Genomic DNA, 23,354 nt, shown 5'->3' on the forward strand with positions numbered 1-23,354 from the left:
TTATGTAAATATGTGTTCCCTTCAGCCAGTTTACCTGAACATAAGTAAAAGTTCAAAAGATGATGGGGCTGTGTAAAATAGCTTAGCATGTGAAGGGGCTCACCGACTTAACTTTCAGGGAAGGTAAGTATGTATGTCGTAGGGAGGTAAGACTTTTTCAATCCAGAGGAGTGGAATATTTTTCAATGGACAAATCAGTGGCCTGATCTTGCCTGAATAGTGTCTGCTTTTCACTTACTGAAGACAAAACTGAAGTCAGCAGACACACAAACAAGCAACAAGTGAAGGCCTGGCAAAGCCGCTGCTTGCTGTGTCCAATATGGCTGAACAAACAAGCAGTGCTATCAACATACTAAAGCAGGGGTCTCAAAGACAATTCACCTGGGGGCCGCTGGAGGTAGGGTCGGACTGAGGCTGGGCCGCATCAAGTATTGGGAGTAGGGCTGGGAATCTCGGGGTACCTCACGATACCACACGCGATACATGGCTCACAATAACAATAATATCTTGATACAGTCATAGGGTGAATCAAATAAGTAAATAAATAACTTCACAGTTTATATTTTGCTGCATTCAGCTGGGATAGGCTCCAGCTTACCCGTGACCCTAATGAAGACAAGCGCTATAGAAAATGGGTGGAATTTTTTTACATTTTTTAAGTGACTCACTCACTCTTAGTTCAGTGTAGGCTCATGTGTGCATCCTACGAGTAACACTGGCTTGTGGCAGGTCGTATTACAGTCATCCTTGAAGACAAGTCGCGGGCCGCAAAATGTGACTCGGCGGGCCGCAAATGGCTCATGGGCCACGACTTTGAGACCCCTGACTTAGAGCTTGCGGGCCGCATTTACAGTAGTGTTTCCCGTCAAGTCAATGTGACTTGGCGGGCCGCAAATGAGCCACAGAGACCCACTGAAAAAAGGCAAACTACAGAGGAGGACGTACTAATTTGAAGGTACTGCAATGGGGATCAAAAAAGCAGAACCATTAAACAATTGTTGAGCAGCATTTTCTTTACTACAATTAACCAGTTGTTAAAAAATAATAATTTGTCCTGGATTTTGGCTTAAAAAATACTTTTCCAAAAATAGATCATCTCATATTCAGGATCGTCTTGTACAAGTATTTGGGTCAATACAAAATAAGGCAGGCAGCCATTAAGTGCCATATCACCATGTAGGTGTTAAGAAAATAATGATCTTGTCAAAAGATGACAAATATGATACCAAATTGCAGAAACATCTTACGAAAACATTCAGACAAAACAATTAGATTTTATTCAACTAATAAATCAAGTTTTGTGGAAACGCTGATCAGAATAGATTGGGTAAGGTCTATATCGGACATGCTTGGAGGGGTGTGGTAAGGAAGGGCATGACCAACCCTCGCAAAAAAGAAAAAAAACAACAACCTTGGAATGAATTGTGATTGTGATTGTGACCTCTGAGCTTAGAAAGGTTCTTCTGGCCATTCAGCACTGGGGAGTGTTGCTTTAAGTAACAATACAAGGCACACCTACTCACTCCCACTCGCACACATCACACAATACCTGTTGAGATCTTTAACAAGGCAGTAAAAACCATTTACCGTAGCTCGTGACTGAGCCTCCAGGAAAGAACTGGACTGTTGCTCCCTGCTGTCTCACGGCCTCATGCTCTGGATGCTTGCGTTCATGTGGCAAGAGCAGGCTGGGAGGGGCGGCTGACTGCATTTGACTATAATGTTATGGTTGACATGAGAACTGCTGGTGGCAAAACCCAAAATAATGATCTGCACTGACAGCATGTGGTTGTCAAGTTCAAATGCGAGTGTAGACATAAAGGCAACCCGGCGGACTTTGATACTACTGATACCTCCTCGTTCTCGTAACCTCTGCAATCAACGTCCTGTTGGGTGAAATTAATTTCCGGCCTGCTGAGTTAATGCATAACTACTCCAAGCAAAGGACACAATGTTTTTGGGTTGTTTTTTTTTTTTGCACAGATTAATGTCATTTGACGGTATTTCGATTTGACGATATGCGGCCTTTTGCATGCCCCCAAAGGCTGTGCCCCGCTTTAAAGTAAGTTAGTTGCTAGTAACATGTTCATATATCAGGAAAGGCAAGCTTACGTTGTCATTTGTGACTTGACCTGTCCAAACCTGCCATATTGTCTACACAGCAGACACATGTGAACGCAGTTTGCAGCGGTGTACGACTACAATGCATCCTACTGAGAGCTGTTTCTAATATTTTGGTGATCTTATTCAGTATGAGGCAAAATATTCCTGACGTATTGTGTTATTATTGGTTGTTGGTGTCAACATTTCAGCTTTTTCTCATTTTGCCTTTTGCTCTGTTTTTACAGTTTTTGCTGTTTTTCAATTTGATTTTGTTTCTGCAGTGATGCATTGACAAATGAGCCACGGGCTGCGGGCGGGCCCTGTGCCGCACTTTGGATATTTGTGGATCTTCGTCGGGGTCAGGCTTGTGGCGTCGTCTCTGTGAGCAAACTACAACTTTATCTGTTGGTTCAGTGTCGTGGGCGAGCGATCGTGGTTGAGGAGAGATGAGAGAGGCTGGTCAATGTGTTACAACAGTCAGCCCGAACGAGCCGCGTCACCAGATTTTTTTGGAAGTGCACATCAATGGAGTTATATTTGTGCCTTAATTTTGAGGGCAGATTTTGAGCCATATTAGCATGTAATAACGACTGTTGTGTGTGCAGGCACATCGCTGTGCTCTGTCACCTCTGCAGGCTAGCTTGTCGCGGAACGCTTGTTGCTTGTGGGGCCAGGCGAGTCGGTGTGCGTGCGCTGGTACCTCCGGCTGGGTTTTGAGGACCGGGCTCTTGGCTGGAGCTTGCATGTCGCATGCATGGAGAGCGGCGAGGCATACGGGCGTGTTCAGTGGTCAAAATACGTGGCTATTGGTCACACTCCCGGAAGGGAGGGCAATGATGTAATAATACTTCATTTTCTTCTAATATTCATGCTATCGACCAGCAAAGTCCCAAAGATCGACGGGTTAGTGACCCCTGCATTAGCCGGTGCAAGTGTACTTATGATAATGCTAGGGCATCATATTGATTACCCTCAATGACCCGACCTGAACAAAGTTTATAAATAGTCAATAAAAAAAGCCTGAGTATTTTTAAAAAATGACAATTTACAAATTATTTCACAATTCAAACATGTAAAATTCATAACCAGAATTTATTTATTAGCACAACTTCATTCATCATCAGACATTGTTGTCACAATACTGTATGTCATTGACAGGGGAACACAAGTATGAGCATCTGCTGCTATCTTCTGGTCACAGACTGTAATTGTAATTATAAGCCTACAAAGCAAAGTGCAGAAGCCCATCCTATTATTCCTCATACAGGTACACATTTATTATCACTATCTCTTATTACTGATGCGGGATTAGAAAGGTCTTGCTCATGAGTATTGTGCCATTTATAAGAGGTGTGGAATTTAATGACAATTTTGATGACTTTGGACTTGACTTCACAACATTACCAAAGAATGTTGTTGCAACTCGACTTGGAATCTGATCAAAGATTCCGGACTTGGCTTAGTCTTTAGTCTAATGACTTGAAAATATTTGAGCTTTACAGTGAATGTGTTGAGTAAAATGTGTCCCCACTCAAAGTATTCGACTAATGGGCTCGACACACGGGAGGTGACGTCCATTCATTTTCGATGGAAGCTGCGCGACAGGGCGATTCTCGTGAGTCTCCATCCTGCCAAGCGACACGTGAATTTTGTGCATGTTAAATGTTGCGCTCGTGCGTGTCATCGTGCACACACTGGCTTGCGACGCGATATCCCAAGAAAGTTGAACATCTGTCAACTTTTCATCGCTGTCACCCAAACGAGGACCGATCAGCGGGAGTTTAAATGACCGACCAATGAGCGGAGAAGATACTATTGAGCACATTCTCTCAGGTAAACATGCAGGAGAAGAAGAACGCTTGCCGTGTCAGATTTCCCGGAGTTATTTGACATTTTTCTAAAAGTAGAGATATGAACAACAAAGCAGCGGCATGGAAACGTGTTGGCGCCAGAATAAACAAAGTTGTTTACACGGACATTTATGTACATTTAGAGCTTTAGGGGTTTTAGATCCGGTACTGGCAAGAGAACTTGATCAATACTGGTCGCGTTTTCTCCTCTGAACTACTTCGATACCCCAAAATTCCCTCCAATCAAAACCATGGAAGACTCGTAATTAGGTCTGGATGTGAGCACATCGCTCACCAGTGTCGCTGGCCACAGCCGTTGTTGGTACGCGTTGGCGATGAGTTTCGCCAATCGTGTTCGATAGAATGCATCCATTAACACCCAATCAGGTTTAAGAACAAACAACTAAATCCTGAATGCTATATGAGCACTCTTTTTCTTTGACTAAGTCTTGTCACACTGTCCATCCAGCCGGCTTATCCAAGGTTGGGTCGCCAGGGCAGCAGCCTAAGCAAAGAAACCCAGACTTCCCTCTCCCAGCGGGTCCCGAGGCCTTCCCAGGCCAGTTGAGCGACATAGTCTCTCCAACGTGTCCTGGGTCTTCCCCGAGGCCTTCAACTAATCGGACGTGCACTGAACACCTTCCTGGGGAGGCGTCCGGTATGCATCCGGACCAGATGTCCAAGCCACCTCATTTGGCTCCTCTCAATGCGGAGGACCAGCGGTTCTACTCCGAGTTTCTCCCGGATGACAGTGCTTCTCACCTTATTTCTAAGGGAGAGCCCAGCCACCCTGTGAAGAAAACCCACTTGTCACACTAGTCTTATTTTCTTTAAAAAATAAAACTATTCAAAATGCATTCATTATATTAACATAACAGTGCTTATGACTTGTAAGGTCTCAAGCCCATAACTTTGAACTTGACTCGACCTGTCTTGTCTTGACTTGGACTTGCACGTCTTTGAGATTTGATTTGAGATTGAAGACTTGAGGCGTACTTCAAACTTGCAAAACACAGACTTGCTCCCACCTCCACGATGTAACATCTATGTAACGTCTGCCCTCTGCGGCTGACAGAAACTGTTTTGAGTGTGTCGAATTTTCCCATTCGTGGGGTTATGCACACCAGCTGCACGACACGGCGTGTGGACATCTGGTTGAGAGCAGCAACCATTTGTCCTGAGATGATTGTTTTGACAGGAATATAGTTAGATTGATAATGATTAACGTAAATGCCGAACCTATGTAACTGATTTGGTGTGTTTATATGATTATTCTATTATGGTGTTTTACTTGTCTCACATTAGTTAACTTATTCATTTCATTTATTATTTATTTGATAGATTTATAGGATATTCTGTGGGGAATGTTGATTGGACAAAGGACTAATGAACATGAAGGACACTGGCCAATCAGAAGGCTTTAATCATCTGGACTGTAATGGACTATGAGTGATATTGTTGCTATGAACTAAGGACAATGGGGTGATGGCCTCGGCGCGGAGAATATGGGGAAAAGGAAAGGAGGTAATGGTGGGGGACGAGGGGGTTGGGTTGTGGTGCACCAAAGAGAAATGTCAATAAAAATGTTAATTCCAAAGAGAGCAGCAACGACCAAAGAGTACTTTCAGTCGTCTGCCGTGACGCCTCTCAAGTGGAACAGTGCCTCGACATACTGGAACCACAAAACCGTGTTTCTCTGCCAGAACTCTGCCAAACAACAGCAGGCTGTGGGAGTTGGGTCAGCATGGCCCTAGGAGTCACAATCTTCCGCAGTTTGAAGCATGTTCAACAGGGTCGCCAACGTGGCAGTTGGAAAAAACACACCGTAGCTGCTTATTTCTCCACTGCTCACAAAAGAATGAATGCCAAAGCAGGAAATTCTCTTTTTGATGCAAACACGAGACACTGTACACAAAACCACGGCCCCAGCCCGACTACTGACTGGGTGAGAGATATGCCCCCTAGTACCAGCTATACCAATGGAATTTTTCTAGGTAAGGACTGAACCACAATCTTTTCAGAGTGAAACACCAGCCAATACAGTACATACTTATTCTCCATTACTGATTGTATAGGTTCGGAAGTGCTGGGCTTGACTGTAACCACACATTTTTTCTTCATCTACATTTTTTACACAAAAAAAAAAAAAACACTGGAAGTCATAAAGGGTGTTTTGTACGTGGGGTTCTTTGGTTCTTCTTTGGAATAATGCCACAAATGATTTAATGACGAAAAAGAAGCTTAAGTTTGTCGATAGATTTATTTACACGTGCAAGTGGTGGGCAGTCTTCCTTGTGCAATGGCATAAAGTAACTGATCAACATTTTCCAATGAAACTTCCAAGAACTCATGGATTGTCTCACGTAGAAATACAAAATTGAAAAAAAAAAAAAAAAAAACAATCACTGCAATGCTTTGAATATCAGTGTATTGTGAGCCTATACAAAATGAGACATACCATATTAACATTTACAATATGCACAATAAGAATAGTGAAACTAATGACAATTAAAATGTTTGTTCGGGTAAGCAGTCTCGCCACGTAAAATAAAGCAGAATATTCAGATAAAGGAAAAAATGCTGCAGGCTTAGGCACAATATGATACCACAATGTACTCTTCATGCTAACAGAGGAAACCACAACTATAAGTCTGATTTCCTAAAAGATTAAAAGAGCTGTATGAAGCTGCACTATAAAAAGAACAGCTTGAGCAGGGAACTGACAAAGACAACTTCAATCTAATGCCATGAGTGACAGCAGAACCTGGACAGCACATTGATGCACATCAATGCACCACTTATAATAGTAATAGACATACATTTTTAGCAATAACCTCAAGGGTTAACAAAACGTTTTCCACATATTTGGACCTATGAGATGGAAGAGGTGTGTAACTCAAAACTGCAGTCCACTGGAAGAAGTAAGAGTGCATATTTAATACTATAGGTGAGCTGAGACTAGAGGTGGATGATCTGGAGGGGACCAAGTACCGTTTGTAAGGGAAGCACGAGAAGGTTGGATTTGCTGAGAATGAAGGGACACGAGATGTAATCTTTGTGCGTGTGGTCAGAAACTTGAAGGTGTTAAGACATTCATGTCCCGAGGTTTGAGTTTGTGTGGCCGTGGGGGCGCCTGCTCGGCATCCATGCCTGAAATTTCTATCTTGGGGGGCAAGAAGTTTGCAGTGTCCCCCACCTTCAGGCTGTCGTGGGAGCCAGTGCCTGCAATGGTGGAAGACTTGTGAAGGCCAAAGTAGGACTGTAGTGAAAAGCCTGCAGCGCAGGAAAGGAAGAAAGGCAAAGTGTTAAAACAAGGCTTTTGATGATAAATCTACTAAAATTGGTCCCTCGTTTATCGCAGTTAATTGGTTCCAGACACCACCGAGATAAGTCAGTTTTTTTTTAGTAGTTAGAGCATAGAAAACCTGTTTATGACTCTCTAAATACACTTTTTTTCCATCATTATTAGAGCTCTGTAGATATGAAATAACACCCCTATAGTAACCTTTATACTCCTATTTTGATTTGCTTACACCACATTGTGCAGGCTGTGGGATCACTGCAGAGATACAAGAGATGGCCACAGCTTTAAGCATGGCAGGCTAGCAAGCTAACTAGCTTAGACTCCAATGTATTTATTCTAAACTTTAAGGGTTTTAAACGGAGTGGGGAAGAAGGAAAAAGGAAGAAGCCAAAAATGTATCACTTCTACATGAAATGGGAGGGGAACTTTTTTTCAAGCTATCATGTTGGACATGATAGCTGACTCTGTGAAGGTAATTTATTTATTTATTTATTTTTTATTACTAAAATTTATTTTTTTAAATAATAATAAAAATAAATAAATTTAAAAAAATAATAATTAAAAAAAGGTAATGTAATTTAAGGTCATGTGTCATCACTATAACATGACTGATGCCTACTGACCAGAATACTACATGACTTTTTTTTATCATATGGGTCAACCACAAAACAGCGATCATTTATTAATTCATTTTTGAAAAACCGCGAGAATGAGAGAGTGACGTTCGAACTGTGAAAGTAGACTGTACATTTTATAAAAAACTCATTTGTAGGTTTGTGAATTGTCTGAATTTGAACTATTCCCGTTTCGATTCCAGTTCCTTCTTGATTCCGATGCCTCTAGGGAGGTAGGGTCATAAATGTTTGCATGGTTTAAATGAGGGGGGTAACTAGTTATTTTTGAATGAACGGTCTGAACTTCCCCATGTTTTTTTTACGATATGAACTTTTAATCAACTTTACAATGAATTTCTCACAGATCTATTTTCACAGGAGTACATTTTCACAAGATGTTTACTTTTAAAAAGCGAATGAAAAAACCTTTCCACATATGCCGTTGTTTTTGTGGTAGTTGAGTGTGTGATGCTGCAGCCACTTAAACATGCACTTACCTGGGTGCAGAATAACAAACAAGTTGGCAAAGGTTTGTCTATGAATCTTGAGCTACCATATGACACCCTGACTTTGTTATTACATGTAAGTATACAGTGCACATCACTTTTATTTTGAAGTCCAGAAGGGTGTTGTGTGGGTTGAGAAGGTCTCTTGACTTTTGCTACAAGAGACACGCTGACATACATGTGCATGAATAAACTTGCATCCTGCAGCCATGGCTCCTGTCCTTTGAATGTAGTACTCTACATTGGCCACTGGGTGTCAGTGATTGTTCAGTCACGCCAGAAAATGTTTAAATTATCTCACAGGCACAATAAAAATAAAATAATAATCATAATAATAAAGGACTACTGTTGGGGCCATAAGCCACAACAGGCTAAAACTCAACTCTGAACCTCTGATGTCACTTCTTGTCCGCCACACCTTTGTCCACCCACCACTAAGGTCCCCCGTGGAACATATTTACTGTGACATACGCAAGCAGGAGTTTATTTACGTCTTAAATGGCTTATTTAATCTTATCATGTTTACTATATTAGGTAATATGAGTGTAAAGCCATTTAAAGCTGTCATTACAATACACTGATAGCCGCCGTAGGAAGTACTGTCCAGATAAAATAAGAAACTGCTAAGGTGTGAGTCTGTTATCTTATTTATGTTTAATATGTCTTATTTTCTTTGATTCTATCTACTACATTGTGTAATATGAGTGTAAAGGTGACTTTATCGGTGTTATTTCACATCTAGAGGGCTCCAATCCTTACTTTGTTATGACAAGTAAACAGTATATAGTGCACATTTTTATTTTGAAGTCCAGAAGTTTGTTGTGGGGGTTGAGAAGGTCTCTTGACTTTTGCTAAAGGAGACACGCTCACATACATGAATACATACATGTGCATGGATAAGCTTGCACCCTGCAGTCGTGACTCCTGTCCTTTATTAGCAATGAACTTCCACGACATCCTGAAACCCTCGGAAACAATGGCATGAGACAGACGTCATTTCTTGTTTGACTTCCCTGATTCTGACTGCTTAGAGGAAGTCTGACGGAGAGTGTCAAAGATGGGGCACTGCATGATATCACTGTGTTGCAAAAGTTGCACCAAGCCAACCTCTTTTTTTTTTTTTTTTTTAAATCAAGTTAAGCCAAACACTGTAGTCACTGCTTCTTCTTTGTTGGCACTCGCCAGCTTTTTCGTTGATGTTTGCGGCCATTTGTTCTGGTCGGTGGACTGGGCATCAAAACTAGGTATCTAAATTATAACATTTGAACAAACCCGGCAGAATCGGAATGCTATTCCCGGTTCCCATTGATGATTGAGACTAGTGCCCAACCCTACTTATTTTTCCAGATCGAATCCAATGTGAACAATATGTACTACGTATGCATAATCAAAAGCAATGTAGTGAAAGACATTTACAAATCTTATTACCATCATTTCCAAACTACTGAGCACACGTGTCTATAAGCCACAGGTGTCCCAGTTGTACCGTGGGATTTTTAGTACAAAGAACAATATTACATACAAAGATTTTTTTTTACTTTTAATCAAATGCCTTTTTCCAAACAGTGCGTGTAACTCGGCTAGTTAAACAATAGCCTACCAGAAAAGTCATTCATTGCTGTCTTCACCTTCCTCGTCTTCTTCAGTGTCGGAATCGAACGCCTCATAATTCCTTCGTCACACACTTTGTCAGACTCTTTTGTTGTCACGCTGTCACTTTTGTCTCGAGGGAAATTAGCCTTTGAGCCTGTGCTGTCTTCTTTGTCGGCGATTGTGGATTTTTTGTCACTGCTCCACGTTGTCAGGATCCACTGACAGACATGAGCAAACGTTGCTAAATCGATCACCTTTAACATGAAAGCTGCATCATATGCATTTCTTGGTGTATTTTCCCTGATGAGGGTGTGTGCATGAAGCGCAAAATGGCTGTTGTGAAGTATACGAGATGTCGCGAGATTTGAACGTGACTAGGTTTGTCATAATCACCAATTTTGCTGGCCGATAATTGTCCTACAAATTATTGTCGATAAACGATATTATTGACAACATTCTTTGAGACCATTTTTTAAAATTAATTATATGCGATGAGAGTACATTGTATCAAAAGCAATAAACTTTAATTTCTGAAATTAGAGTATTTAACATTGTAATTGGAATGTCAAAAACTTTTAAATCAAACAAACAACATAAGTTAAAAAATACAAAAAAAGGAAAAAAAACTCAATGAAAATAAAATGGACTCTCTTAAGAAAAACAACTCTTCAATAAAAACCACAAACACGCACGCACACAAGCACGCAGTTATGTGGTTAAACTAATGTAGGGGCTCATAGTTGAGCTGGCCCACATATCAGTGGTGGCAGAGTTTAATGCAAAGTTTCTGATGTCCTTCAACGTGTCCTCTTTCACTCGGTTATATAGTTGAGGAATTGCTGTTTGTGACATGTTGTACATGTACAGTACATTCTCCCAGGCAATTTGTACTGTCTGTCAAACATTTTTTTAACATTTCCCAAAATCCTGCACTTCTTTTGCAATGTAGCGAGTGACACTGATTGACTGTCGGTACTAAGGCTCCTTTTGTACTTTCAGCATTTCAGTTCGTCGGTGTTCATGCGCTCACCTTGTTCAATCTGTTTAAAACTGAAATATTCTCACACTGGGGATGTGGCATTTGCGTCTTACACACCGCTAATTACGGTAAATACAAGTAGATGAAGTTGTCATGGGGTCCTTTTTACATTCTCTATTATAATAATGATAAAATCATTGCGTATGCTTGTGCCTGTGTGTATTCCAGACCTATGTTATTGTTGCATGCACTGAGCTGTGGATGTCCCTCACCTGTTCCGGTGTCAGACCCTGGGTGAGTGGGGGACTTCTGTACCACAGGGCGAGTTCCAAAAAAGCTCCACCTGTCCTCTCCTCCTTGGTTTCCTCCCATGTCTGATGTGTAGTTGGGACTGTTAGACTCTAACGGTGCAAGAAAGGGTGCAGGACTCCGCTGGAACCAGCTCCTACAATCCCGCCACAGACACAGCGTGAGTTGTGAACAAGCGGCTCATATGCCAGGTGGCTAATAACTGCTGATGCAGAGCGCCAATTTTAGACACAAAGCATGTGGGCCATCAACGGGGTGTAATGTGAACAACTTGTACATGGACTTCTGCAGCCTACCTGCGACTCACTGCGGGTGATGCAAGGGGACTGACGCAGGGGGTGACAGATGGTGTGACAGAGGGGGTGACCGAGGGCGTGACGGAGGGGGTGCCACTTGGGGTGGATTGTGCTGATGTTGTAAGCCTGTCGTCCTTGAAGTCCCCGATTGACATTCTCAGCTTCTGCACAACAGTAAAAAAAAAAAAAATCATCTCACAATGTACACAAAATTACTCAAACTTGAAATTATTTTTTAACTATTACCAGTACTATTTATTAGAATAATTTATTATTATTAAAAATGATAATTGATGATCAAGTGATATTTCAGCAGAGCACTCAAGTCAGGCCCTGCTACTCAACTGCTCCAACGGGTTGCTGTCAAAATTAAAAGTAAACATGACAACAGCAAGTTAAGTTTTCTAAAGTTTGCAGTAAATACCGTTGTTGTAGACAATGTTGTTGGCATCCCTCGCCACTTCACAGTTTTAATTTTGCAGCTTCACTCTATCATGGTTTTTCAAAATAAATTAATACATTATCGCTGCTTCGTGGTTGACTATGGTCAATTAGTAAAAAAAATGCGTATTTAATCAAATTTTATGTATTATTGGCCTAAATTTAGCATTTTCAAGCATACAAATTGCTACATGAAAAAAACCTAATTTAAGACATTCAGAAAAAAGAAAACCCATTCAAGAGTTGATAGGTGGTACCCTACACTGGTCACTAGGTGTCAGTAATGGTGCGTTGATGAGACAATAGCCACAGCAGGAAGTACGCTGTCCAGAAAAAAAACAGCAAGGAACTGCTATGCTAAGGTTGAGTCTATATTATGTCTTATTTATGTCTAATATGTTTTATTTTCTGTTATTATAAGGAAGTGGGGGAGAGAAGGATGTTGGCTAAGCTGACATCCATCATGGACAACACCTCTCACCCGCTACATGACACTGTGGGTTCCCTTAGCAGCTCCTTCAGCAGCAGACTGTTACACCCACGGTGTAAGAAGGAGAGGTTCCGCAGGTCCTTCATACCGACCGCTGTCAGGCTCTACAACACCTGCACCACTTGAACCATGTGTCACTATGTATTCTTTACTTGCGGATCTTGCTTGCTGCTGTAACAAGTGAATTTCCCTGCTGTGGGATAAATAAAGTACAATACATACATACATACATACATTTATGTCTAATATGTCTTTATTTGAGACAATAGCCACAGCAGGAAGTACGCTGTCCAGAAAATAAACAGCAAGGAACTGCTAGGCTAAGGTTGAATCTATATTATGTCTTATTTATGTCTAATATGTTTTATTTTCTGTTATTGTGTCTACTATATTGGGTAATTTGACAGTAAAAGTGACTAGAGGGTTATTTAATGTCCAGAGGGCTCTAATAATGCTAAAAACTGTTTTTACGTTTTTAGAACACACGTGTCAAACTTGTGCCCTGGAGGGCCGAGACGCTGCAGGTTTTCTCTCCAACCAGTTTCTTCAGCAGGTGATTTAATTGATGAAGGTGAGGTGAAGGTGTTGATCATTAAAATCACCTGCTTTAGTGACTGGCTGGAAAGAAAACCTGCAGTGTCTCGGCCCTCCATGGCACGAGTTTGACACCTCTGTTTTAGAAGGTCTTCAACAGGTTTTTTAACTATGAAAATATTCCAATTTTGCCATCAGCACGTGTTTGTGGCCACACTTGTCAGGCACATCATTGATCCACAGCAGATATGCAATAGAATAACACGGTCAACAATGTGCTGTTTTAACCTACAGCTAAACCAACAACAGAAGTGCGTCAAAGTTCCTTGGGGCCAATCAGTTGTCTTGTAAAGTGGGTGGAATGTTGACACGGTTATGAGGCATGTTACGTTTCTAAATGAAACAGGCACTGCACTAAATGTAAACTTCTCCATTAAAACCACTCAAATGAAACTGTGTAACCTCAGTTTAATGTAGTTGGTCTTCAGTAACAGCAAAAGCATTTTGAACGGTGTTACTCTAACGAAGTCAAATATTTCATGTCTTCAGAATGCACCCATGTTTATATCAGATTTTTAATTCGGACTTTGTGGTTTTTGCGATCATAAAATATTGACATTATTTAGGCTAGCGCAAGGTGCCGCATAGCACATTGCTAGCTACGACGCAAGCTAATCATGCTACATGCTAAATGTGCCTAACTGCCGAAATTGTCCGACTCACTTGTCAACCAGCTTCACTACAATACTCGCTGGTCTGAGTGTTGGCTGACAAAAATGTGCCACAAACGGACATTACTGTGCTTTTTAATCAGTTTAGCCTCCATGTTAGCATTGGTTAGCAAAGAATGGCTTCTCTGCGGCTGACTTCCGGTGCCCGAAATAAACTATCGCTGGCTCGTTAATATGAAACATCGTGGCCTACCTTTTTATGATGGTGTTTCTTTGACGTTCCCTGGCGTTTGCTTTCTTTATTTTGCCCATAATTCAGAATATCAACGACACAAACGCGCACAACGGGCCTCTAACAGTTGGTGACGTGGGGTTTATTATAAAGGGCGTCGCTTAGCAACGCGGCTGAGGCACACGTTACATAATGTGTCGACCAAGCTAGTGCGTCATGTTTACCCTGCTGTCACTCCACACTATACAATGAGCTCTCTTAAATAGAACTTGTAAACTTGTAAAAAACGTATTAGCAATCATACAATTATGCACTGCAGACCTCATGATCTGATAATAACAGCATGAAATAGGGCAGTGAAACTTGATCAAGATAGAACAACGTTTAATTTGACAATAAAGTGTTGATTTTCGGTCCACAAAAAATAATGAAGGGTTGTGTATCAATCTTCAAACCAAATAACTCTGAATTAAAATGTTGTACATTATACTGAGTGAATAAGCCTCTTTCTTAGTCTCCATTCAACAGACTCAATCCAATTAGCAGCAAAAATAATGCAAATGTGTCAATATAGCATCCTGTCCCCATTGGGCATTTTAGGTAAATAAGCACCCTGTCTATGATTACAGCATTGATGGGAATAATGATCAGTTTTCCTTGACACTGCTGAAGAGGTATTCATTTGAAAAACGTTCATCAACAGTAGCTTGCAGTAATGTTGAACTCTGCAGCATGTATGTGGCTAATTTTGCTCATGTAGCTAAAATTCCCAACAGTAATACACATACAGCACATACATTGGAACCTCAGTTTGCGTCATTAATCCGTTCCAGAAGGTCTGACTCTAACCGAACTGGGTGTGAACCGAATCAATTTTTCCCATAAGAAATCATGTCAATCCTATTAATCTGTTCCAGGAAGCCAAAAATGTTAAGGCAAACTACGTTTTTATTTGAGATGCTCCGATCAATCGGTCACCTATTATTATGGACGGATTTACGTGAAAACCATGTGATCGGCATATGCTGATTAATGCCTTTCAAAGCCGATCACAAAAACCAATCACCGTGCGGCGGCGACCTGACAACACAAACATGACATGAATGTGCATGTCTGCTGTGCCACGTAGGGATGCCAACGCCCGTACTGAGTCGACAAGGGACGCACTTGGTCTCGCGTTGCCGCAAGAATCAACATTAGTCTGTAAAACCTTAACGGTTTCAGTTTGACAGCTTGACACAGGCTACGCCAATCGATGCCAGCGTGTTTGATCACTCCCTTGTCAAACACCGGTGCTCGACTTTTCCTTTTCTTGCATCTTTATTTTCACGGTTTGCCTAGCTGACACTGGTGGAGCTAGCTAGAATTATCCGCCTAGCTTCTGGTTTTCGGATTCCAAATGTGACTTTTTACCAAAGTGTCTTTTTGTTTTTTAAAAAAAAACAAGCAATGTGGTTAGTTCGGAGCTCGTTTTTGTCCCACGGGGAAGTGGATATCACATTCATGGTGTACGTACTGACTTTTTAAAGTGTTACTGAACAATTTTGCTCTCTTTTTGTCTTTATTTACATTAATTATGTATTATCCTCAAAACGCTATTTGTGTGTGGTTGTTTAATGAACATAAATACAAAATGTGTCCAGCCTTATGATAGTGATATTATGACAGGGGTCTCCTTTTGAATAGCTCACAAAGGATTGCATTGTGCAGGTGTACCTAATGATGTGGCCAGGGAGTGCATTTGAGGCAGGGTAAAGCGTTAACTGGCCATTGGACTCCAAGTTAAGTGTGCAAGAGTACAACTGCATGACTTGAATAATGATTTCCAAAACAAATTGGTTTTGGTAGAAAGAAATCTGTGCATGTTCTTGAATGCAGTTAAAAACTACTTCTCCTAGTATGCTGCTTGTGATTATGTTTACAGCATGCAAGGCAACAATTTAACCACACTTTCAGATCCACATCATATCAAGCGCAACAGCTTCTGTTAAGTTGATACTCACAAGTTTTGTGCTGTCAGCCAGACGGTGGAAGCGCGTCTCCTCAGCAGAGAGGCCCTTATGGGGGGTATAGCCAGTGTCGGTCAACCCTGCCTGGTGCTCAAAGCTTTGGAGGCTCTCTTGGGTGTGCTCTGGTGTGAAGATGTAAAGATGATACAGCCAGTTTAAATTACCTGGATGTGCTATGGAAAGACCCTGGGGCGTCACTTATAAAATTGTGCGTGGAAATCTGACTATAAAGTCTGCGTACGCCACAAACCCAAAATGTGCGTACGGACAAAAATGGTCACATTATTTCAAGAAGAACTAATGTTGTGTGTTATTTCAAAGCACAACTTAAGAAAAGCCTTGTGTGTTATTTCAAAGCACAACTTAAGAAAAGCCTTGTGTGTTATTTCAAAGCACAACTTAAAGAAAAGCCCATCATTTTTGGAAAATGAAAGAGAAAGTTTATGCACACGGCCCTGACGCTATCTGCAAAAATACCGAGAAACGGAGCGCTAAGGACGTACTGTATTAGCTGTGCCTTGTAAACTTAAACCCTAGAATTATGTTTGCTATAATTAATATTCATCAAACACATAATATCATGACTATAAAATAAAATAATGAAGTATTCAAGCGCTGTGTTGTGTTTTTGATTTATCTTTTAGTCGGGATACTATACACTCGTGCCTAACGGTGTTTATGATAAATGACAAATGATATCCATCAGTGTCATGTCAAAGAACAACACTTTCCACAAATGTTTTAAGTCTATCACAGCATGATGTTTTCATGCAATGATGGATAAATCTTTACTGGCCTCCACTGCATGTTTATTTCTAACATAATATGATTTCACGTCACCACTTAAAATGTGCGTCGCCTTTTTGCCATGTCTCCAAAAAGTGCAGACGCCAACTACAAAGGTGGCGTTACAGTGCACACATTCACACGTCAACTTCTGTTTCTATAAGTACCATACTTTGCGTGGAAGACGCGTACGCAAGCTTTATAAGTACCTAAGGCCCCTGGGCACACTAAACATGCATGATCGAATGACGTACAATACAAAAATTCTGCCTTTGCATCGAAGATAACGCTCTTTTTGACTGACACTTTCACAGAAGTACACATTTTTGCTACACTTCACTCATGTCGATGCAATATAGTGATGGAAGTGAATTATTTCAGCATACAAGTCAGTTCTCTTCACTTACTGTTGGCGAGGGAGCTCATAAAAGAACTTGCTTTGGCTTTCACAACAGGGACAGGGGACATAGCTGGCTCCAGTCGCTCCAAAGTCATCATCTTTGCGCCGCTCTCCCCTTCCTAGTTATGTAAGCAAATGAAATGTGCACCAGCGTACATACAAAACCTTTGCAGCAGTTTAGAAGTACTTCATGCATAGCAAACACCATTTGGGTTCAGGAAGTGCAAAAAAAAAACCTCTAAAGCACCTCTGCAGTTTTCCTAAATTTGTGCTGTGGGATGACGGGGTCTTTCCAAAGGCTGTTAAGGGTCACGTCGGGAGGAGGGGAATGCATCGGGATATCCATGTGCTCGTCGTAGCTCATGTTGTGCCGGGTCAATCCAATAGGAGGCAAAGGTGCACCGAAGAATCTGGATGATGATCCAGATTCGAGTGCTGGAGCGTGGTAGTAAATAGAACATCAACATTCATTTTACCTTGGTTTTATATCTTTTAGTGAAGTCTCCAAAGCTGGACACACTCCGTTCAGTGGTCCTGGTTGATTTTCCGGTCGCAATTTGGAAAAAAATCACATTGGAAATAATGTAAGTTAATTAGCTTCAGGCTCAAACGATCACCACCATAATAGTCGTCCTTCACGACATTGCAGTTCGACTTTCACAGCTTCACTCTATTACACTTTCTTTAAAAATATATTGATCCATAAAGCATGCTGTTTTGTGGTTGAATACAGCCTATTATTAGTCAAAAATATGCATATTTAAGCAAATGCTACACATTTTTTGCTTAAATTAAATATTTTCAAGCATAAAAAAAAGACTACATGAACTAAAATTAACAAATTATTATTTTCTTAATCGATTAATCCGAAGCTTGCTATTTTGAATACTCGAGTAATCGGTTAGGCCCTAGACAGACCAAATCAATATGAACCAAACACCAAACAGTTAGTAGTTTGGTCTGCAACACATCAGAAAAGAGACAAAAATATTGATCACTGTTTTCCAAAGTCAAAGCTGATGTGTGTGGATATCTTGTTTGGCCTAAAACAAAAAGATTATAGATCTGCTTTTATGGATGACTGACGAAATTCAAATATTTGCATTTTAGAGGCTGAAATCAGAGGATATTTACATTTTTAAATTAAAAAAATGATTAATTGAATATCAAAATAGTTCTAGATGAATTGGATAACCGATTAATCATCAATTCAGTGATTAATTGTTGCAGCTCTAGTAAAATGTGCCATGTTTTTCATTTTCCTGCTAATTACAAGTTGTTATGCCTTTTATTTATTAGAATTCTCTCAAGATTTGCTGATGTGACGTCACACAAGATGATGGTTTGACTTTTTAATCATGGGATGGTTTTTGTTTGGTTCAATTACAAATTTTACGATTTCTGGAGTGTCTGGCTTTGGAGAGTGTCTCATTTCAGCAAGCAAAACATGAACCTTTATTGATCCACTGCGTGCACATTAGCGATGCTCCGATTAGGGTTTTATACCGCCGATTCCAACACCGATCATCCAGGACTGAAATCGGACGATACCAATCACATGGATTAATTATATATTTTAAAATATATTTATGATGAGTGCTATTAGCCAGGTGTGCTGTGTAAAGGGGAAAGCTTAGGACAATTCCAAGGTCCCTTGACTGCCAGGGAACCCAAAAAATAGGTAATTACTAATACAATTTGTAATTCCCTCGCAAGATACAGTAGTTTTCGTGGCATGTGTTGGCAGTTAAGTTCCACACAGCAGACACAATATTTATTGTTTTGAAGGAACGTGGAAGGACGACGCTGACGTTTGTTCGGTCAAGACACTACACTGCGCAAAAGGACCGCTGCGGACTGCAATAGTGCTAGCCACAGGTGATCGGGTTGAAAGGCATTTATCAGCATATGCCGATCACGTGATCTTTCACGGAAATCAGTCGATACTGATCGGTGGCCGATCGATCGGGGCACCCCTAGTGCACATCAAAGTGTTTGCCAAGGTCACCGACAAAAGCAGATAAAAATTGCATTCAACATCAGTGTAGTTACCATCTCAAATCAGTAAATCCTTGTGTTACCTGGCATGTCTCCCTGTCTTGAGGCCATTCTAACACTTGGGTCAGAGGAGGTCAACGCCGGTACGTGATAATGAGAAGGTCCACTTTGCTTTGGAGTCCAAATTCGTGTCCACTAGTCCCACAGCAATCAGCAACACAATGTCAAATCTGCCATTTTTGGGTTGATGGAAACTAAAAGCTGTCAATGGTTTTACACGTCAGAGAAAAAAAACACCAAACAGACCTGTTTGTCTTGACTGCAGACTTGTGTGTGGTGTCCAGTTTCTGAGCAGCCTCAAATAGAGGCAGAGTCTGGTGACCAGATACGTCATCATCATTTATTTGATATTCAAGAGTCCACCACACAATCTAGCATGACAACAGATGGCACAGCAGACCAGTTGTCACTCAAAGCTGATTCATTGTGTGATAATTTCATTTTAATTTCTAGAATTTAACCTTTTGTTATTTGGTGATAGATAATGCAATAGCTGCTTTCTCCAAATAACAGCGCTATGTCAGCCATCAAATTTATGTAAGCCTAGACCAGCGAGCTACATGTGACATGTTAGCAGATGACTGGCAAAGCAGAATAAGGAACTAAAGGCACGCCTAATGTGATATTTTAAGCGCTGTGATTATACAAATATCTTTTCGAATACTTTCTGTGAGCATTTCAGGGCGGCTCAGTCATTGTGGAACGCTATGCTTTCTAATGTATATGCATTTAACGGCCATTAATCATAATCTGAGCGTAGTCTCTCTACAGTCGAATACAACAAGAGACTTACCTAACCTGCTAGTAGCACCCCTTCTCTTGAAATAAACTCACTGCGTTTTAGGGCACATTTGACCGAGTGCGAGAGCAAACACTGCAGCATGTTTGCTCGTCCATGACTTTTGGCCATGCGGAACGAGAGAACGCACATCACGCCGTGACGCAGTGCCAGTGAACGCAACACCCGGAAGTTACAAGAACCCGGCTCAAACTGAATTTATTACTGAACTTGAATGATGGAAATTAACACGGGAACACACCGAACAAATTAAGTAGAATGGAGTTTGTGTTGATTAGTAAAACGTATGCGAGGAGTCCAGGAGTTTAAAAATGAAATGACATATACCATATTAACAATGACCACGTGTATACAGTATGTGACCATTACATCAGCAGCTGATGCTGTTGAGTATTCAGCAGCTTGTCTCTAATTTGGTTGACGCATACAAAACTATATAGTATGTTCTACACATGTTTGTTCCAAAGTTGTAACTATTTATTTATCCAATCTTATCCACGTGAGACCCAGTAATGTATTTTTGTCGATCCAATTATTTAATGCAAGAAATTCCTTTGCTGGCTGTTGGGAGGATATAGCAAATTTTGCACTTTTGCCATAATCAATTACTATCCCTGCTTTGTCAACTTAAATGGACCCCTTGTATTTAAAAATAGTCGTCATGTACAAACCCAAGTCTCCATGACGTAGTGATATGTGCCTTTTTGCATTACCAGCCTTGAACCACAAGGCGTCACTGTTGATGCAAGACACAATACTTAAACTGCACTTTTTAGGGGGAATTTTGCCCATCATCCACAATTAGTGATGGAAATGTTGTCTCTTTTTAGAGACCCGGTTCTTTTGGGTCGGCTCACTAAAATGAAGCGTCTCTTTCGGCTCCCAAGTGGCTCCTCAGAATTTTTTGTTGTCTTAAACTATTACTACATGATGTGTATTGTGTAAAAAAAAGCTACTAGTTTAAAAAATACATCATTTCAAATGTGTATTATTTAAATGGATTTATTTAAATCCTCAATGAACAGCTACAAAAAATATAACAATATAAAATACAAGACCCATCTCAGTAGACAAGGTCAAATCTCTACATGCAAATTTCTAGCAAACTTCAAACAACACAACATCAGCTTGATTGGCATTCAAAGACTCCTCCTCCGTGTGCTGTGTGTGTTTAACCCCGCCCCTAGGCGTCACATGCTGACAGAAAAAAAGAAGAGGACAAAACTAATCGGCCCTCAATTGGCTCGCAATGAAGCGAAACGCCTCCTATTCAAAGAGCCGGTTCTTACAGCCGATTCGTTCATGTCTCACGAGACATGAACACGTCTTTCTCTTTTCTGTGCATTTAAAAAATCTTAAAACACATAAAAAAGTGACAGCTCTGTAAGGCACGTAATAGGATACACATATGCCGCCTACACACACTGCATTTGAAACACCACCAAAAACCTCCTACAACGTTTTATGGTTTTATATACATGCTTTGACCATGTAGTAACAGGTACATTCATGATAATATACTTACATAATACTTACAGTATTGTGTATTTCGGCCATTCTAAGCATTACCGGAACTTCCTTGTAACGTGACAAGCAATGTCATAGAATCGAACGCCTACACCTAGCATACACTTTTCCAAACTCAGAAATAAAAACACTGCAGCAATGGCGGCATGTCGAATATGTAGCCTTACCTTCTAGTAGTATCTGAGGCGTTGTGAGCGCGGCGCTGACGCACTACGGGCAAGTCTGTGGTGAAGCTAGTTGCTAGCCGGCTAGTAGCTAGCTGGTCTGTTATGTCTAAGTGTCAATACGGCAGTAATGTAGTTCGATCGGCGCAACAGTGATAATAATAATAATGTCAATGTCTCTGTGGCTTGGTTAATATGAACGTCACATTATATGTAAATGGATCGTTGTTTTTTGGAGACTTTTTCAGTCGATTTTCTAGGAGGACTAGTATGTCCCATACGAGCAGTAATGACCTGGCTCTATCTGTTTTAATATCTTTAAAACGCACAGGAAAGAGAAGGACATATGTGTTCATGTCTATCATACAGATTGTGGATAAAATTCCAAAAAAAGTGCAGTTTTCCTTGAAATATATGTCAAGCACAAGAGATAAATACATGTTTATTTTTCCTTTTTTATTGAAAAATAAAGTGCAGGTTGATTTACTCAGGCTTTGTAAAAACAGAAGACCTTCCAGTGGAAGCGATATTAAAGTATGTTCACATCATGACAAAACAAATGAGCAATCGGGATATTTACATATGCTGAACAGTTGCTTAATGTTCGATATCTTCTAGGCTTGTTGAGTTGTGTTAGCGCTGCCTGGGGTGGAACTGGTGCCGACTGCAGCAGCAGCTTTGCTGGAGAGAACCTTTCTCCTTCTGAAGTCACATAAGACAAAGAAACATATTGACACGTCTCCACAAATGCAAGAAACTCATTGTTCATGTTTAATTTGGTTGTGATGTTTCATGTTTGCAGTGTGCTTGCTGAGGAAGAAGTACTCACGTCAGGTTTGCGAGCATACGTTTCACCGCTTTAGGCTTCAAGCAGAAATCGGAGCCATTTTTTGTGGTGACACTGTGGGAATATACAGCACAGGTGAGAAAAGAATGTTGAACAATGTGAAAGACCACACCTGATTGCAATTCTCTCCATACTTTTTATTCATTTATGCAATACGAGTCAAACGTTTGGACACACTTGTGCCTCAACTTTTGACTGGTGCTGTCCAAGCCTAGCAGGCTCTTCCTTTGTTTTTTCGGAGCTGCGTTTAAATCTTGATTCCCATAGAAAACATCTTACATGATCTCCACTTTGTTGCAGAAGGTGGTGGCTGGATATATTGTGACGTCTTTGATCCCAACCTTCGGGTCAAATGTGTTTGCGGCATCGTGGCACAGACAACTCCGCGATTTATTAACTAGAGAGGGGGACAGAAAAAGAAAGACACTTGGTTTAATTGTAGTCTTCTAACAGGGACTTCAACTTTGTCGACCATTCCGATAAAGCCACCAAACACCCACAACGCTAACTTATATCCAGTCATGGAAAAAATGATCAGACCACCCTTGTTTCTTCACTATTTGCTATCATCATTATATTTGTCCAAACAAATGTACCTTTAGCTGTACCGGGCATTAAAATGGATCAATAAACTGAAGAAACAAGGGTGGTCTAGTCATTTTTTCCATGACTGTATGTTTTAAGCTTAAACCTTTAACAATAATGAGCGTGAAAACTTACGTTGAGCTGCAGACATGCAGATGACGACAGCCAGGACGAGTATAGCTTTGATAGGGCTGCACATGACTGGTGGTCTGTTGGCTCAAGGAGATGCTGAGGATGCCAGGCTCAAGAAGAGAAAC

At 40.8% G+C, this 23,354-nt stretch overlaps 2 protein-coding genes across 7 annotated transcripts; both read right to left on the reverse strand.

The window, feature by feature from the left end:
- Window positions 1-6,194: 6,194 nt before the first annotated feature.
- kiaa1191 (KIAA1191 ortholog) lies at window positions 6,195-20,123 on the reverse strand. 6 transcript variants are annotated; one of them, XM_054791477.1, is made up of 9 exons: window positions 19,969-20,118; window positions 19,422-19,489; window positions 19,199-19,310; window positions 17,365-17,552; window positions 17,125-17,236; window positions 15,926-16,053; window positions 11,555-11,718; window positions 11,222-11,394; window positions 6,195-7,226 (listed from the first exon to the last, which is right to left on the reverse strand). In XM_054791477.1, the coding sequence occupies exons 3-9, from the start codon at window positions 19,224-19,226 to the stop codon at window positions 7,021-7,023; spliced, it is 999 nt and encodes a 332-aa protein (XP_054647452.1). In that variant the 5' UTR covers window positions 19,227-19,310; window positions 19,422-19,489; window positions 19,969-20,118; the 3' UTR covers window positions 6,195-7,020. The 6 variants fall into 6 exon arrangements, with proteins under 6 accessions (XP_054647452.1, XP_054647449.1, XP_054647453.1 ...); XM_054791474.1 differs by having other exon boundaries at window positions 19,199-19,345; XM_054791478.1 differs by having other exon boundaries at window positions 19,422-19,546; window positions 19,969-20,086.
- A 2,022-nt stretch (window positions 20,124-22,145) lies between these two features.
- On the reverse strand, window positions 22,146-23,354 carry cxcl11.3 (chemokine (C-X-C motif) ligand 11, duplicate 3). Its single transcript, XM_054791482.1, has 4 exons — window positions 23,233-23,354; window positions 22,792-22,909; window positions 22,495-22,566; window positions 22,146-22,367 (listed from the first exon to the last, which is right to left on the reverse strand). Exons 1-4 carry the CDS (start codon window positions 23,294-23,296, stop codon window positions 22,280-22,282), a joined length of 342 nt encoding a protein of 113 aa, XP_054647457.1. The 5' UTR covers window positions 23,297-23,354; the 3' UTR covers window positions 22,146-22,279.

This window comes from Dunckerocampus dactyliophorus, chromosome 11 (genome assembly GCF_027744805.1).
Source record: "Dunckerocampus dactyliophorus isolate RoL2022-P2 chromosome 11, RoL_Ddac_1.1, whole genome shotgun sequence".
NCBI classification, from domain to species: Eukaryota; Metazoa; Chordata; class Actinopteri; order Syngnathiformes; family Syngnathidae; genus Dunckerocampus; species Dunckerocampus dactyliophorus.

What these genes read in the sequence shown, in the direction of transcription:
- kiaa1191 (XM_054791477.1), bottom strand. Translation starts at nt 19,226, where the DNA reads ATGGCCTCAAGACAGGGAGACATGCCAG. An exon ending in AATTTAGGAAAACTGCAGAG is followed by an intron (nt 17,237 to 17,364) that starts GTGCTTTAGAGG and finishes TTACATAACTAG; the next exon opens with GAAGGGGAGAGCGGCGCAAA. An exon ending in AGGGTCTGACACCGGAACAG is followed by an intron (nt 7,227 to 11,221) that starts GTGAGGGACATC and finishes CCTGCGCTGCAG; the next exon opens with GCTTTTCACTACAGTCCTAC.
- cxcl11.3 (XM_054791482.1), bottom strand. Translation starts at nt 23,296, where the DNA reads ATGTGCAGCCCTATCAAAGCTATACTCGTCCTGGCTGTCGTCATCTGC. An exon ending in CTGCATGTCTGCAGCTCAAC is followed by an intron (nt 22,910 to 23,232) that starts GTAAGTTTTCAC and finishes CCCCCTCTCTAG; the next exon opens with TTAATAAATCGCGGAGTTGT. An exon ending in TGCAACAAAGTGGAGATCAT is followed by an intron (nt 22,567 to 22,791) that starts GTAAGATGTTTT and finishes ATATTCCCACAG; the next exon opens with TGTCACCACAAAAAATGGCT.